Below are 16,090 nucleotides of genomic sequence, written 5' to 3'. Positions count from 1 at the left end.
TGGAGAATATAATTTACAGAGTATTCTGCAAGGGTATATCAACTTCGGCTCCGCCCGAAGTTAGCTTTCCTTTCTTGTTTTAATATAACACAGTAGGTTAGTTGTCAATTGATATTTTGTTTCTATTTTATGTATTCTTCACCACCGTATGCCTATTAAAATAATGATATTTCGAAGCACTATTCGAAATAGAAATTTTAAAAACAATCATTAAATGGAAAAAAATGTTCCAAATTTGACATTCTAAGAAATATTTCATACAATAAGTAAAAAGAATGAAGCATATCTTTGCAATTAAGCCTTAAGGCTTTTAGGAGCAGACGAAATGATTTTATTAATGCAAACCTCTGTTTAGAATTTATCAATTTCAAATAGGTCTCAATAATATTTTCCGGTGTAGCAGGCTTATAATGAATGTCAAGTCGTCACCGGTGAGGAATTTGTTGTCGATTGCCGTTGGCCAAGAAAAGCCAAGAGGCACAAGCCAACAATGGCTTGGAGCCAAGACAAGCCAGGTAACTCCGGTCTGTCTGGCGAAGCTGTCAAGCCAGTTGGCCAGCGTGTGTTTACTTCTTTAACTCTTTTCTTTCCCCCCTTTAATTTGTTTGCTTTCGTGGGCATGAATTATTTTACAGGAATTATATATGATTAGCCGTGTGCATACGTGCGCACTGGTCTTTGGGGGAAATGAGAAATGAAAGGGGAGGCGTCGAATTAGCCACACGCTCGAATGGCTCAATTAAAATGACACAATCAAACCCATAATTTGCTGAGAGAGTGCAATTGAAACAGGTATTTCATCGCTAAAAGCTTTAAGTGATAAATCATTTAATTAAGTTTAGAGGAATGTCAAAGGTGAAAGACATGCTATGGTCGAACTTGCAGGGTAGGCCTAAGTTTTAATTAAATTTCGGCTTATCATTAGATCTTCTTTACTTTCACTTTTAAACCAATTTCAAAGCGAAATCTGATTTTTTTCTGGCAAGATTGTTTTTAGCAATAAAAAACCGAATAGTTTTAAAATTATAGTTTTTTTTTGGTTTTACGCCTTTGGTGAGTTTTATTGCTTAAAAAAACAAATTTTTGTTAATTTAAATAAGGACTTTATGTTCATGTTTCTTTTTTCTGTAAAATTCTTTCTATGTTTATAATAAATTAACAAAGTTAAATTTTAATACGAAACTAAAATTCAATGATACAATTTTAATAAATAAGTTTTGTAATTTGGTTTGCTGGCGACCTTTGATGAATGTTTTATTTTGGAGTTTTTCCGGCTCGAGGTCAACAATTGAAAAAAAATTTTAAACAAAAGTTTTTAAATTTTATTTTTTTCCAATATATTTCGGTTGTACTTCGGCAACCGTCTTCAAAGCAACTATAATCAACATAAAAACACATAAAAAACATAAATTTGGACAATGAAAAACAAGTTTTGTTTAAAAAACAATGGAATAGGCAAAGAACTTAAAATTTTTGTACTAAAATATAAATCATTTTTTAAGAAACCAAACTTACTACTTAGATCTTAGTCTTATTTTATTTCACGACTTCTGAGAATGTTTTCAAGTTTCTCATCTGACTTAACGAACCCATTTTATTTAAGCTGCATCTAAGACCCTTAAGTTGCAGTAGGGCTAAAAATAACCCATCACAGACCCTCTAAAACAGTTAGCAGATTAACCCGCGGCATTTCAAGTCATTTATATGCGCAAAGTGGGTCACTGCAGCCGGCTCACACACCATTCACACACTCCGAGGCACTCGGTGTGTCAACAAATTGAAAATAGAATGCAATAACAAGCCTCAGAGGCAGTGGCAGCTACAGTGACGGCTTTTGACCAGGTTGTCTGCCACTTGACGAGGTGGTTAAAGTTATGAAAGTGCTAATTGAAACGCCACACAATGACCGGCCAAATGAGCGACTCGATGAGTGGACACTGACTATCCAAGAGATGACCAGTTTCGCGGCCAAAGCTGTTTATGAATGGGGGTCAATAAATAAAATAAATCTGTTCGAATATATTCCCGTCGGCTCAATTTGTCTTGTCCAGTGTGGAGGCGTTTGTGTGTCCATCCATCAACGGAAACACTTGTTAGAGGCTTCTCCGCCCAAATATATTTGCATAAAACAAACATTTGCTGAAATAAAATTATGATAAGCAGACGAGTTGAGAGATTTACGAATGTTCATCGTTTGTTTTCATTTCATTCCTTTTTTTCCAGTCGTTGGTTGAGCGATGTAAGAAGTGGCCAGAACGAACAAAACAGAGCAACAAGAGATTAATCTCAGCCAGGAAAAACAGAAATAAGACCCCGCATCACCATCCAGCAAGAAGCAGCCATAAAATGTGGTGCTGTCAAGTATTTATCTTAGCTTTATGTAAGTGGTTGCACATGCAGTTCCCACGATGATTTACTAAATTCGAATTACGCCCTTAGTTGCTCACACAATTGCGACGGAGTTCCATTCCAGCGCAGCTCATGCCGGAATTAGTTTCGAAAGCCACTCGCCGACCCAAGGTCCGGATGCAGTGACTCCGACTACCAGACCAAAGCGTCGCGTGTACGGCATGTGCCCGCCGCAGTTCCAGCGCGTGGGCACCGATTGCTACTCCTTGGTGGATCAGCGCAGCAGCTGGCTGGAAGCCCACTTCTTCTGCAAGGACAAGAACGCAAATCTCACGGAACCGGGCAAACATGCCGACCGCAAACTGAGGCAGTTCCTTCAGAAACAGGATGCGCTCTCAGGTGGTGAGTAGATGGTGTTGAGTTGAACTTTTATAGACCAAACTCTTCGCAAATTAATAAATAATTAACAAGAGGTTTAACTAAAATTTGTTAAACTTTGTTTTGATAAAAAAAATATATTAAATATTAAATACTAATTGTCTCGGACCTATAAAAGTTCAACCGTGTATATCTGTGTAAGAACAAAACTAAGTCCTGTGTTTCCACCCATCAGAAAAAGACCCTATTTGGCTGGGTGCCACCTACGATCACCACAACAGCCGGTGGCAGTGGAGCATGAGTGGCCGCAATCTGACCAACGACTCCTTCAGCCACACTGACCCCACGTAAGTTAATCTTTTCAATGATCTTTCCTATCTGCCTTTATTTTCGTAGATTGATTAAACGCTTAAGCAACAATTCTAGCTATGTGCAACTTATCTCCAACAGCCAACCGCTGGATAATAACTGTGCCATCTACGATCCGAATCTCAAGTACCGCTGGTCGGCGCGTTCCTGCTCGGATAAGTTGCGCTTCATCTGCCAGCATAAAATGCCAAAGGTGAGCGGGCAAAATCGCTACAGGATCTACAACCGCTGGAACGCCACCTATCCGAATGAGCAGGCCAACGAGGTGGTCCTGGAGATCCTGGAACCGCGTGAAAACGATCGCAGGTAAATTAAAACTAAGGGGTGGCATCCCCGGGCAACAGCTGGTTGTCCGGCGAGTTATCATCCTCTTTTTCATCCTCTCCTGCTTTCCTATCGGCTTCTTCTTCTGCCAAGAACTCATCCCATTTGGAGAGCCGTTCGTGTGCCTCCACAGCTGATTCATCAATTCTAAAAGAAATAAAAGAACAAAACTGATGAAACTAATATTGAAGTGACATTTTTCCTAAACTTACTTGTATTTGGTCTTGCCATCCCAGGACTCGGCACTTAACTGTCGCTGTCCAAAATAGCGTCCCTGCATCATTTGTATGACCAGGTCGGCTTCCTCCGGCGAGGACATGTTGATCTGGGCAACGCCTTCAGGATGTCGCTGAAATAAAGTGTTATGACATATTTTGATATTTAAGGAAATGTTGATTACTTACGTCATAGATGACCACTTTGCGGACCATCCCGCACTTGCTGCATTCCTCACGCAGATTGTTTTGGTACTCCAAGATGAGTTCCACCTCCTTCTCAAAGAGTTCTGGGGCGAAAAGGTTTTTAATGATGACCGTTTTCTCATTCTTTGAGCGCTCGCCACGCATTTTATCCGGACGCCAATCGAATAATCTGAAATTATGAATTTAAAAGAATATATTAAATCTCTTTAGATTAAAAACCAATTTGGATTCAGAATCACTAACTTTTCCTTCATCTTTTGCAATTTTTCCTTGTCCTTTTTCTTTCGCTTGGGCTTTAGGGCGGGATTGTATTCCCCTCGCATTTGAAACTGAGCTCTCTGGACGCGAATCTTATGGCCGCGCAAGTTATACTCGTCCAGAATTTTTAGCGCCAGATTGACACTTTCAACCTGAAAGCAGAAATAGCTAACTAATGATTGGTTTCTTTTTTTCCAGATACCGCCGTGTAAAGGCCGAGGGCAGTGACGAAGAGATAATCATTCCCAACCGACGCCGGAATAACAACCGCCGGAATAACCAGAGGAATCGTCAGAACCAGAATCAGCACCCCAACGATGTGAACTACCAGCCAGGACAGCAGCGCCAGAGGAATCGTCCTCGTGTGACCACTGTAGCGCCAGCGGCACCGCAATCGGCTAGCCCATCAAATGACGTCCTCGCTTCCCGACCATCGCCCCAGCAGGTGACCCAGTACGATCGCAAGTTGCAACGCCAGCGAGAAAGGGAACGTCGCCGCCAGGTGCGTCGCCAGGAGCGCCAGAAATTGGCTCGTGAGCAAAAGCGAGAGAAACAACGCCGCCAAAGGGAAGAACGCCAGCGAGTGCAGCGTTTGCGCCAGGAGGAACAGCAACGCCGGCAGCAGGAGCAAGTCTCGAACGATGACCCAAAACGTCCGGAGGTCGATGAGCTGCGTCAGCGTTCTGAAGAGGATAAGGAGAGGAAGCTGAGGGAAGAGCAGCAAAAGAAGCAAAGAGAGGAGCAGGATAAGAAGCAACGGGATGAGCAAGATAAGAAACACAGAGAGGACCAGGAGGAATATCAAAGGGAACAGGAAAGGATCAGGCAGAAGGAAGAGGAACAGCAGGCCTCTAATCACCGGCAGCAGCTTAAAGAAAACCAGGAGCAACAGGACCGCGAACTGAAGGCCAAGCAACAGCGGGAGCAGCAGGAACGGGAGTACCAGCAGCTAAAGCGGGAGCGCGAGTTGGAGCTACTGAAGCAACGCCAGACGGAAGCAGCCCGCCAGCAAGCCGCAGACGACGAGGCGGAGAAACTACGCCAGGAGCGCATCCAGAAACAGCGCCAACTGGAGGCAGAAGAGCGACGAGAACGCGAGGAGCAGCACCGCAAGCAGCGCGAGGAGCAGGAGAAGCTGGATCGCCAGAACCACGAAAAGCGTAAGGCGGAGGAGCAGCGACTACGAGAGGAGTATGAGGAGAAACTAAAGCAGGCCAATACTGAGCGGGAGAAGAAACTGGCAGAGGCCCACGAGGCCAAGAGACGCGAAGAGCTAGAGCTGCAGGAGCAGCGGGAGAAACAGGAGGCCGAACGCCAGGAACAGATCAGACTCGAGCAGATGGAGGAGGAAAAGCGCCAGGAACTGCAGAGAATGGAGGAAACGCGTCGCTTTGAGGAGAAGGAACTGAGGCGCCTGCACGAGGAAAACTTGCGTCGCGAGGAGCAGCAGCTTCAGCGGGAGCGGGAAATAGCACTCCGGGAGGCCGCTGAGAAGAAACTGGCCGAGGAAGAAGAAATGCTTAAAAAGGAGCTGCTAGAGGAGGAACGGGCGAGGAAGGAGCGCATAGAAGAGGACTTACGTCAGGCGGAAGAGGTGCGCAAGGCCGAGGAGGCGAAAAATAAGGCTGCCGAAGAAGCCAAGGCCGAGGAGCAGAAGCGTCGCCTGGAGACGGCCAAAAAATTAGCCGACGAAGAAGTCCAGGCCAAGCTGGAGGAGAAGCGCCGGAATTATGTCAACCGAATTTCGGCTTTGAGTGCCGAAGACCAGAAGAAGTTCATCGAGATGCGCAAGCGACGCAAGCTGCTCAAGGAAAAGAAGGAACGCGAACAGAAAGCGAAGGAACTCAAGCGGATACAGCAAGCCATTCGATTGGGTGAAAACGAGTAGAAGTCCTGGTCGTCGAGAGAACACGATTCACCCCACTAACCAATACTAACCGAGACATATCGATCAAATTGGTTCCACATATGCACCGTTGCCCAGTCGATCCCTTTTCGATTGTTTTCTTTGTGCTTTAATTAACAAAAAACACAGGAAGAACACGCAAAAGTATTATTTATCAGAAAGAGAGATAGAAAGGAGGAACATCTCTGCGAAGCATATTTTGTCGGTTAAGGGGAATCAAATTTCAATTGCATTTCGATTGAGCGGGAAACCCAATCTCCATGCACTTCGCTAGCTCTATTAGTACTGTACAGTAAAGATATACTATATATAGGTCTAGGATATAGACACACCACACACACCCACAGCACACCGGACACAGAACACACATGGCAACCAGTCACGCATGTTTCCTTAATAACCGAACTAGAAGTTAGCTATCAATTTTAGAGCCAATAAACCCTACACACGCAAATCACGGGAATTTTTAAACTCAAGCACAGAACCACGGGAATATTATAGTGAAGAAAACGTAAGATTGAACGGAAAACTCCTTTGGGTCAAAGCCCCTGTCCAACTCCCCGCACTTGTTTGCCTATGGTGTCCTCTAATCGGGCATAGCGAAGCAATAATTTACTAATAATCTTTTGATAACATCATGGTCACCGACCATTTACTAACTTCTTAGGTTACAAACTATACTTTACAAAGATGTATGTAATAACTAAAGTATGTTTAAATGTAAATTTTTATGTATTTTTTTAATACCTCAAACGCGAAAAGCAAGAAAAAAATGGAAAACCCCAAAGGCAACTTTCAGTACGTTTTGTTTTGTTTAAAGTGGAAATTGAAAGCTGGCAAGGACGGGTATGAAATCGAAAGGAAAAGCAATTTTATAGCCAAGTAAATGCATTTTAATAGTAAACTAACCAATTTTAAATATTATTACTCTACACACGGAGAAGTGAAAAGCGAATAAAACTAAATAGTCAGCGAAACGTAAGCAAAGAAATCATGAAAGAGAAAAGCAGAACACAAATGAAATACGAAATCATATGATAAAATTACCATATAATATTTATGCAAGATAAATTCTAGTTAAGACGCAAACAAAGTAAAATAATGAATAAAGTTTGAAAAAACACAAAACAAAGAAGTGGAATCTGTAGTTTTTTTTTACCCACTCACCTTGATATAATCACAAAGGCCATCGCCCTTGATCTGACCATCTTTTTCGGCGTACAGTTTCAGTTTGAACTTCTGGGTCTGCGGATCTCTCATCACCATGCCACACTTGCCCATCAGATCGGCAAACTCATCCATGGTAATGTCCAGCGGCAAGTTGGACACATACACCTTTGTGTTCTGGGAGGGATCCATTTCGAACCATTCTAAAAGGAAATGGGAGATTTGAGTTGTTATAAAAGCATGTACTACTGCACTACTCACTTGGTGGCTCCTGGACCTTCCGCTTGCCAGTGGGAGCTGCTGTAGATGCCGCTGTATCCTTGGCCATGGCTGCCTCTGCCTCAGCCGTCATCCGCTTGAGCTCCTCCTCCTTTCTCTTCTCCTCAGCCGCCTCTTTTTCAGCCTTCTCCTTCTCGCCCGCCGAAGTATTGTCAATGAACCCGTAGTTCATTTGGTAGCGGGCCATGAAGTCATCATCGATCTTGGGGAACCAGGCACTCTTGGCGGCGTCCCAGAAGAACTCGGCTCCATCTTTGTCCGTATAAGTACGCTCGCCCTGCTCATCCACTCCATAAACCCCTTCCTGGCCGGGATTCGGTTGCTTGGGTATCCACTTTTTCTGCTCATCATCCCACTTGTAATGCTCCGTTTCGGTTTCCTGTTTCTTGGGCAACCACTGTTGGGTTTTGAGGCACCATTTGTAGTGCTCGTTCTCGTAGAGATCCCCAGCACTGGCTGCTTCATCGGCGCTCAGGGGTATCCAATTGTTCTGGGTGGTGCACCACTTGTATTTCTGCTTGGTGCTGGGATCCGTATAGATGGCCCCACCATCCGCTGCATACGTCATGTGCTCCTCGTAGGCAGCAAAGTCTTGCGATGGTTTTTCCTCCGTTTTGGCTGGTTCACTAACCGATTGAGTTTCACCTTCCGCGGGCTTGTTATCAACTTCTGGGGTTGAAATGCTGCCGGGGATCGCCACTGCTGTTTCCTCCTCTTCAACTTGGTCCTTATTTTCCTCGACTAATTCCTCCGTTTCAGGTTTCTCCGCCTGCTCTGATTTACTTTCACCTTCATCGCTCATTTTGGGTTCTGTAATTAACGCAAGTCGAGAAGTAGACTACATTTAGTTTCTTCCTTTCCTTTACTGCTGCGTGGGCGTGTCAGTCGTCTAATTCCCAGCTAATTTCATATTTTTTTTTCCCAGGACAGCAAATAATTACCACGTGAAACAACAAAACTAAATTGCAGGAACGTGCCCATATCGCTTGACATTGAAGAAGGCGGCGAAAAATTAAGGGTGAGGAATGAGAGAGCATTCCGAGAAGCCCCCGGGAAAATAACAAGTTTTCCTTTTTGCACCTTTCGCCCGGCGAGGTAAACAATTTACACAATGATTGCCATTTTTCCCCCGACATGTGTGTGTGGGTCAAGCTTTGAGGCGGGTAATAAAATGAAATGAAAAGCGCACGCCACTTTCTGGGCGGTCCAAGAAAAGACCAACACAAATCCCCAGAAAACACAAACACAAAAGAAAAAGGACTTCGCTTACAACCGCTCTGAAGGTCAACTAATTTCGTGTTATTTTTGGGACAGAGAACCCTTCTTTCTACCTTCTCGAATCGATTGCTTTGAACTGGCCAACAGCAGGTTCAATCAACCTTTGGCCCGGTTAGTACAATTCCGAAGCCAAATAGATTTGTCAACCTATTGACACATCGCTTGAGAGTTCCGGCAGCTGACCCGCGGGTTTTTGACCGATTCCCTTTACGTCATCCCTAACATCTTAACCCAATCGAAGAGGGTTCAATGGACTCGGGCTAATTGTCACAACTTAAGGCCTCTAAAAATAAGCGCAAAAACCACCGAGGGCTTGAGTTCAACGCTCAACGAGTGGGCAGCATTTCCATGTACTCGCACAAGATTCGCCTTTTGCCAAGTCAGCGGATGAAGGTGGAACCGCCAGGGGAATTGCGGGAGGGGAGGAATCCATGGTCTAACTGGCACATGCAACAGACCATGCCCACTCCACACCCCGGAAAAGCAGCAAAAGGGCGGGGGGCACGGGCAATTGCAGTTTGCAGGCCAAACAACTTTGTTAGGGGATTCATAAATTACATAGACATTCGAGTATATACTCGAAAGGCTCACGGCTTCCACATGAATAAGGCAAAGTGCTGGCATATAATATGGAAAGTTCAGACCCTAAACTGGGGCTACACATTGCAATGCAAAATAGAATACAGAGCCCAGTGAAAGAAACACAGAAACATACGCGAACAGTCGACATTCTTTAAAAGGAACTTTTGTAAATTTAAGATTAAAGGATGACTTATGACTTAATAATTAATTAATGCTTATAAATTCCGAATTACAAATTTAATGTCATACAAATTATATTCACAGTAAATGCCTTTTTATTTATTTGCGGTTTCTTTGTTGTATCTTAGGCCATATTGAGTTAAATTCTATGTTTAAAGGGTCTGTCATTTTAATTTCTTCAAAGGAGATTATTTATAGAAACTAAGTTTAATTGTTATATAAATTTGATATTTATTTGAACAAATGTTAAAATTACTTACAAGCAATTTTGAATTTAGGCGTTTTTATTTGGCTTAAGACTCCTACTGTAGAACAATAATTACACTTTATTCTGGACTGGAAATGCAATGGCACGCAGTTATTCTATTTCTCTGGACACCTTTGGCCTTTTCCAGTCGACTGGTAACGCACTTATTGCATAACTAAGAACGGGAATCAAATGAAACCTTCTTCGGATGCCGCCAGAAATCAATTAATTGACGCAAATTGTCTGCGAAAGTCTGCAAATGTGGGCCGAACTAGCTAGTTGGCCCTGTTTTATGACGGCGCCTTGGAGGTCATAAAATGGTTAGCCAATTTCTGCTAACCGGTCTCCTCTTTCCAAAACCAAAGAAAGACGGCCTAAAACGAATTAATTAACTTTTCAGAAATGTCGCGAATTCGCAGGGCACTCGTCCTGCCGAAATGTCAACAGGTCGGGGGGAGGGGTGTTAGACGAAACCGGGACGTATGCGCAGTGAAAGGGAAAATCAACGCCCCAGTCACATATATAATAATGTTATTTTTAACGTGGCTCGTATTCCGAGAGATTTGCAAACATTACTCACAAATGCCATAAATACCAGAAAGAGAGTGGGTGGAGGGCGGTGACCCAAACTCCTAGCCGAAAAAACCGAATTCCCATACTCGCTCTTTGGCGCACGGAATAACTTAACTCGGAAAAACGGACGGAGTAGGGTGACTCACTCTATTAGTGGGGAAAACTCACTCACTCACATTTCCATAGCACACTTATGCGGGCCAGCTCAAATGGCCCAATATTGATGGCCCATTTGTGGGTGTGCGAGTGAGCCAGTGAGCTAGTGGCTAGTGGCCAGCCAGCTAGCCTGCTAGACTGCTAGCCCTAGTCCTGGCTGACCAGTACGAGCTGAATCGTCCGACTGACCGCAAGTGCCGGCCAGAATAGCCACGGAAGTATCCGCCTCGGGAATTGGGAGCACGCAACTCCAAATGGCTTTGTTGTGTACAAATATGTGCGCCCAGGGGCACCCTATAAACAACTGAAATGCAGCCGGCGAAAAATATGCAAGACTCACTAATACTAAAATCAATAAAAATCTAAAAACCCCATAAAAAGTTAAGAACGCAAAAGAGACAATTGCATCATGGACATCCCCAGCAGTGGAGCAATATTCACCCTGGGCAAATCCCATCTGGCGGAAAATACTCAAAGCTATTTCTACATCAAAAACGATCCTGTGAAGCGCCTGATTTCCGGTCCAAACCAGAGCGCTGTCATTTGTGGTAACTACGTGACCCCAAAACCGTTGGCTGGTCAACCAATGCAACCCCTGGTCAAGTGGTCAAGTCAAAATCTATTGGCGGTCGGTTGTCCGTTGTCGGTTGCATGTTGACTGCAATTTTCTTTAAATAATAATAAGCCGAACGCCCCGAGCACTTTCACTTTCTTGTTGGCCCAGTCTTTGCGGTGGCCAAGTATCTGCGAGCCTTGCTGGGTCTATTGAATTACTAAATTACAACCGGATTTTGCAACCCGACAAATTTGTGACCAGGATTAGGTGTATTGCAGGGGTGTTTTGAATATTTCATCCGGCCACTCTGCACCGAAAGGGAATACTGCTTTGCCCCTGTAAACCTTACACTTGAAGAAAAAATAAATTTCCACTGGTTTAATATGAATAATAATGATACTAGAACTATAAACCCTTTTTGATGCGAAAAATATCAATTCGAACTGAAGAACTTTTTTTCAAACGGTATAGAAATTAATTGAAATTGAACCTTAACCTTTCCAAACTTGTATACATGATGAAAATCGACAATTAAAGTTTGTTATTTATAAATAGTTTTTTAATAAATTAGTAGCGAGCGGACCAATCATCATTAGATATTTTTCCAATTGTAATAAATTTGTCCCGCACATTTAATCCGCATTACATAAGCTTTAAATCCATGAAATAGGAGCTGACCAAGCACTTCAAATCACGGCAACTTCGACGACTAATGGGGTCAGACGCGGCGTTAAAATATCTGAAATATGGAGCAAACTCACGAAGTAAACCCCCAAAAACGAAACGAAACTGAAACTAAAACCGAAGCTAACGTAATTGAGGCGTTAACTTCTGCGGGGGAGCAGTTAAACAGTTGAAACGTTGAGGGATTGAGGGATTGGCCCACACTCGCACACTTTCTCAATCAATAAAAGTCAAGAAAAGGGAACAACCCTCCCGCCAAACATAATAAAACAAAACAAAAACAAAAGCCAGTGGCAGCAGGTGAAAGCCAAAGCAAATGTCAAACCGCTCTTATCAATTACAGAATCTGGTCGACTATTTGTTTGGGGCGAGAACCACTACGGCCAGCTCGGGATTGGTGGCCATGGAGGAGCCTCCGGCAAGAAGGGTGGCAGCCACAACAACAATGGGGACACTGTGACCAAACCCACCTGCGTGAAGGCCTTGAAAACTCTGGGATTAAAGATTTGCGACGCCGCCTTCGGGAACCACTGGGCTGTGATGCTGACACGTGAGTGAATCAACAAATACTGTGCAAGTTTGTTAGCTTGAACAATCTGTCACTAAAGAAATTGGTCCAAAAAAAGTTTCAGCTAAGGGGAAAAGTTAGTGAATGGTAGCAAATTGGTAATTGTTGTGCAGTTTAGTTTTGTCTATATTATTTTATAATTTTTTAAAAAAAATATATACAAATTGTTACTTACTAACAAGCCAATAAAAACATTTTAAAATTTAATTGATATTTGATCATTTTGGTCTTTAAAACAGAAAGTTCCAATAAAACAAATGAGTAACACTATACATTTCTAGAGTGATAATCACATACATATGTACGTGGAAATATCTTAGTTTAAATAAAGTATATAACAAATATTTTAAAAATATAATAAATTGGAAATATTTAAGTTGAGTCATTTGATAAGAAATAAAGTATCTAGACAAACGCATTCTTATATATTTAAGCGCCAAAAAAATGAAATATATGCTAACTCATTATCAGACTCCAACGAGATCTTCTTCACGGGTCGCAACATCTTTCCCGAGGACACCCATGTGGCCCAGCACTTTACCACCGCCCAAGTGGAACAGCAGCAGTGCGCCATAATCCGGAAGCCTTTTCGGCTGGAGGAGTTCGATGATTACCTGTCGAAGAGCGAGGAGACGGACAACTTTATGGCGATCCAAGCGGGCAACGAGCATTTCGCCGTGCTGACCAGTAAGTATTTGCAGGAAAAATGCAATATAGGGAAATTAATATCAGAGCTTTACCGTGAAAAGGTACTGGTCGGCTGATTGGCTGCGGTTCAAATGCCCAACAGCAGCTGGGAGAACTGGAGGCGGACTACGATGGTCACCCAGTGGAGATTCGTCTTGATGCGCCGGTACAGCAATTTGCCTGCGGACCTGACTCCACCCTGGTGCTGACTGCCAGCGGGAACCTCTTTCTCACCGGCCACCTCAACGAGTTCGTCTTTCCTCGCTTCACCGAGCTGCAGAAGAACCTGCCGCCCACCGAGGCCATCATTTTCATGCATATCTCCAAGACCAGCGAAGTGTACATCGTGACCAATGCAGGCAGCATTTACCGCAGCTTCGAATCGGTGCGAAATAAGAGCCTGGTTTTCCAGCGCTTCTACGACTACGACAGCGAGGAGAACGGACCCATTTGGAAGCTCCTGAAGGGGTTCTCCTTCTACGCGGTCCTCAGCAAGGCCAACAAGTTCTTCACCACGTTCTCGGAGAGCGGCCATCACTTGAAGACCTTCCGCGAGATCTCCAAGTTTAAGAACCTCCGACTGCTGGACATCGCCGTGGGAGATCAACACGTCCTGGTGCAGGGCATCCCGCGGTCCTCGATGTCGTCTGCTTCCGTGAGTGGTTCAGCTGAACCCAATCGTCACATGAGCCGCAGTTTCGTCCTGCAACCAGCAGATGCAAATGGTAACGGAGAGCAGGGCAGGAATCATAGTGGCAGAAGCCTCACCAAACAACAAGGCCTAGAGGAGACGGAGGACCGATCTACAGCGGCTAGAGTGGAAGGATTGGCAGTCGCAGCTGGAGTTGGAACAGCTGCGGCCATTGAGGTCGTAAAACATTTAACCAATGGTGAGAAACCAGAAGAGAAAGAGGAGATATCTGAACGCAATGATATGAATGCAAATAACCAAGATGGAGAGCCATTAAATATGGAACCCAAGGACGTAAATGGCAATGATGAAAACGATCTAATTCCAATCAGTCCTTCAAAAGAGGAACCAAATAAAACTAAAAACCAAGAGATGGAAGCTCCTTTAAGTGGCGTTGAGAAGGACATGGAGGATCATCCAAATACTGTTATTGTGAGTGATACTATGAAAACAATGGGTGAATACAAAGAGGTAGAGCCCACGGCGCCTGTGGAATCTCCTATAAAACCAGCGGAATCTAAGGAAGAAGCAGTGGAACCAATTGCATCTCCAGTGAAACCGGCAGATTCACCTTTAAGATCTAAAGAATCTCCATCAAAATCAATGGTATCCCCAGTTAAACCGTTGAAATCAATGCAAAAGCTACCCACACCCCCTACACATACACCAACACCTCCCAAATCTCCAGCAGTATCTCTAAAATCTGAAAAATCAATGCAATCTTTGCAGTCACCAAATCCTCAAGAAAAAATGACAGGCAGCCCGGAAAAACTGCTGCGTCCAAGGACTCCGTATCCGGAAAGCAGTGACTCCAGCACACCACAAACGATTAAAAAGACACCTATACGAAACTTTTCATACGAGGCGGCTATGGATCATGATCACCTGGAAAGGACATCCCCCGAGTTGGTGTCTAGCCTGGAGACGGTGGACGAGGTGCCTACGGCTACCATCCAAGTGAACACGCCTACACCACCCACGGAAGAGGACGAGCAGCTGGCTGTAGAGATAACCACAACAAAGGATACGAAGGACAGCAGCAAGGTGATCAACGAGATACGATTCATCAACAATGGCGTTGATGTCACGGCCAAGGTGGAGGAACAAATGCAGGACACACCAGTGGAAAGTTCCGTGGAAGAGCTGGAATCAGATGGTGAGCAAATGCTACATCATGCGGAGGAGCAGGTGGACAAAATCGTGACGAGTACCGAAGAGACTGCGGCCAAGGCCGGCGAAGAAGCGCTGGATGCCCTGGACTCCACGCGGAACTCCATTCAAACGGCGGTCAGGAATGCTGCGCATGGAGCTCGGGATGCCATGGAGGCTGCCGGCGAGCGAATGGCCACAGGTGCCCGAGGAGCTGTGGATGCAGTGGGCGGTGCAATGGGAGCAGCGGGAAAAGGCGCCCAGCGAATGGCCACCGATGCAATGCACGCTGTGGAACAGGCAGGCAGTAATGCGGTCAAAGCAGCCTCGGACACAAAGGATTCCATGGGTAGGGCCATGGACTCGGTGACCAACAAGATCTCTAGTGAAGTGCACGGCGCCAAAGAAAATATCTCATCGTTGTTTCAAATTAAAGCAGCCAGGGAGGTGGATCCGCAGTCCTCACCAGTGTCCACACCTGATTTGTCCTCTAAGGAGGGAGCACCCAAGACGACTACTACTTTGGGTTCCAACGAGGAGGATGAGCGAACGACCGCCTCCGTAAACTCGAACCACAATTCTGCAGGGCATGGCAATGGTAATGGAAACATTTTTGAGCCCAGCAATCCCTTTGAGGATCCCCTGGATGCGGTAGTGGAGCGCAGCAAGAAGGCGATGCAGGAGGACATCCGGGCCATGCAATTGAGGACCAATTCGCATATCCAAGCAGTGGCACAGCAAAAGGAGGAGGACGCCAAGGGATTCGTGCAGCAGGTGATGGACAGACTCTCGTGCCGCAACGAAAAGGCGGTCAAGATTGAAGGTACTTATTAGTAATTATAAAATACAAGTAATCTAAGTCCACGGACTCACCTAAATCCTTTTTTCCCCGCAAACAGATGAAGTTCGTCCGCCGGCGATTCACAACAAGAACACAAACAAAGTGAACAGCGAGTTGAGCTTAACCAATGGACAGGCACATAGCGACCAGGCGCAGTCGTCGCGGGTCTGCACGATTTTATAAAACTTGCACCAACTCCAGCACTTTTCTAAGCAACTGCATTTGGTCTTGAAGTACAATTTAACGAAAATAAAGCAAACGAAATTGCCATAAAAAGTTCTGCACCGGGCAGTATGACCGTACTAGGGCGGGAGAAAAATACCAACACAAAGACTTGTGATAACTTTTCACGTTCACGGGTGAATGGTAATAGAGGAACTAGCTCATTTGCGTGGTGATAATCTATTCAATAGTCACGATGGGTAAAAGTGAGGCCTAAAAAGTGA

General features: G+C 44.6%; 3 protein-coding genes across 4 annotated transcripts in view; 2 read left to right on the top strand and 1 right to left on the bottom strand.

The window, feature by feature from the left end:
* Positions 1–7,147, top strand: part of LOC108051511 (trichohyalin) — a 48,050-nt gene extending 40,903 nt beyond the window's left edge. The window contains exons 3-7 of one of the 2 annotated variants that reach the window (XM_017133641.1): positions 2,224–2,380; positions 2,440–2,751; positions 2,963–3,074; positions 3,178–3,402; positions 4,299–7,147. In XM_017133641.1, coding sequence (XP_016989130.1) covers positions 2,347–2,380; positions 2,440–2,751; positions 2,963–3,074; positions 3,178–3,402; positions 4,299–5,988 — 2,373 coding nt within the window. In that variant the 5' untranslated portion in view covers positions 2,224–2,346 and the 3' untranslated portion in view covers positions 5,989–7,147. Of the gene's footprint in view, positions 1–2,223; positions 2,381–2,439; positions 2,752–2,962; positions 3,075–3,153; positions 3,403–4,298 lie in introns of both variants that reach the window. The other variant, XM_017133640.1, reaches the window with a different exon arrangement.
* On the bottom strand, positions 3,305–15,790 carry LOC108051513 (HIV Tat-specific factor 1). The gene is made up of 7 exons (XM_017133642.2): positions 15,677–15,790; positions 7,435–8,262; positions 7,174–7,376; positions 4,086–4,252; positions 3,825–4,011; positions 3,633–3,769; positions 3,305–3,567 (listed from the first exon to the last, which is right to left on the bottom strand). Exons 2-7 carry the CDS (start codon positions 8,252–8,254, stop codon positions 3,414–3,416), a joined length of 1,668 nt encoding a protein of 555 aa, XP_016989131.2. The 5' UTR covers positions 8,255–8,262; positions 15,677–15,790; the 3' UTR covers positions 3,305–3,413.
* On the top strand, positions 10,750–15,827 carry LOC108051515. The gene is made up of 5 exons (XM_017133644.2): positions 10,750–11,016; positions 12,052–12,258; positions 12,748–12,963; positions 13,026–15,626; positions 15,703–15,827. Exons 1-5 carry the CDS (start codon positions 10,878–10,880, stop codon positions 15,825–15,827), a joined length of 3,288 nt encoding a protein of 1,095 aa, XP_016989133.2. The 5' UTR covers positions 10,750–10,877.
* The last annotated feature ends 263 nt before the right edge of the window (positions 15,828–16,090 follow it).

The sequence above is a fragment of the Drosophila rhopaloa genome, unplaced genomic scaffold (assembly GCF_018152115.1).
Source record: "Drosophila rhopaloa isolate 14029-0021.01 unplaced genomic scaffold, ASM1815211v1 contig_150, whole genome shotgun sequence".
Taxonomy (NCBI): Eukaryota; Metazoa; Arthropoda; class Insecta; order Diptera; family Drosophilidae; genus Drosophila; species Drosophila rhopaloa.
This window is presented reverse-complemented; position numbering and strand designations above follow the sequence as displayed.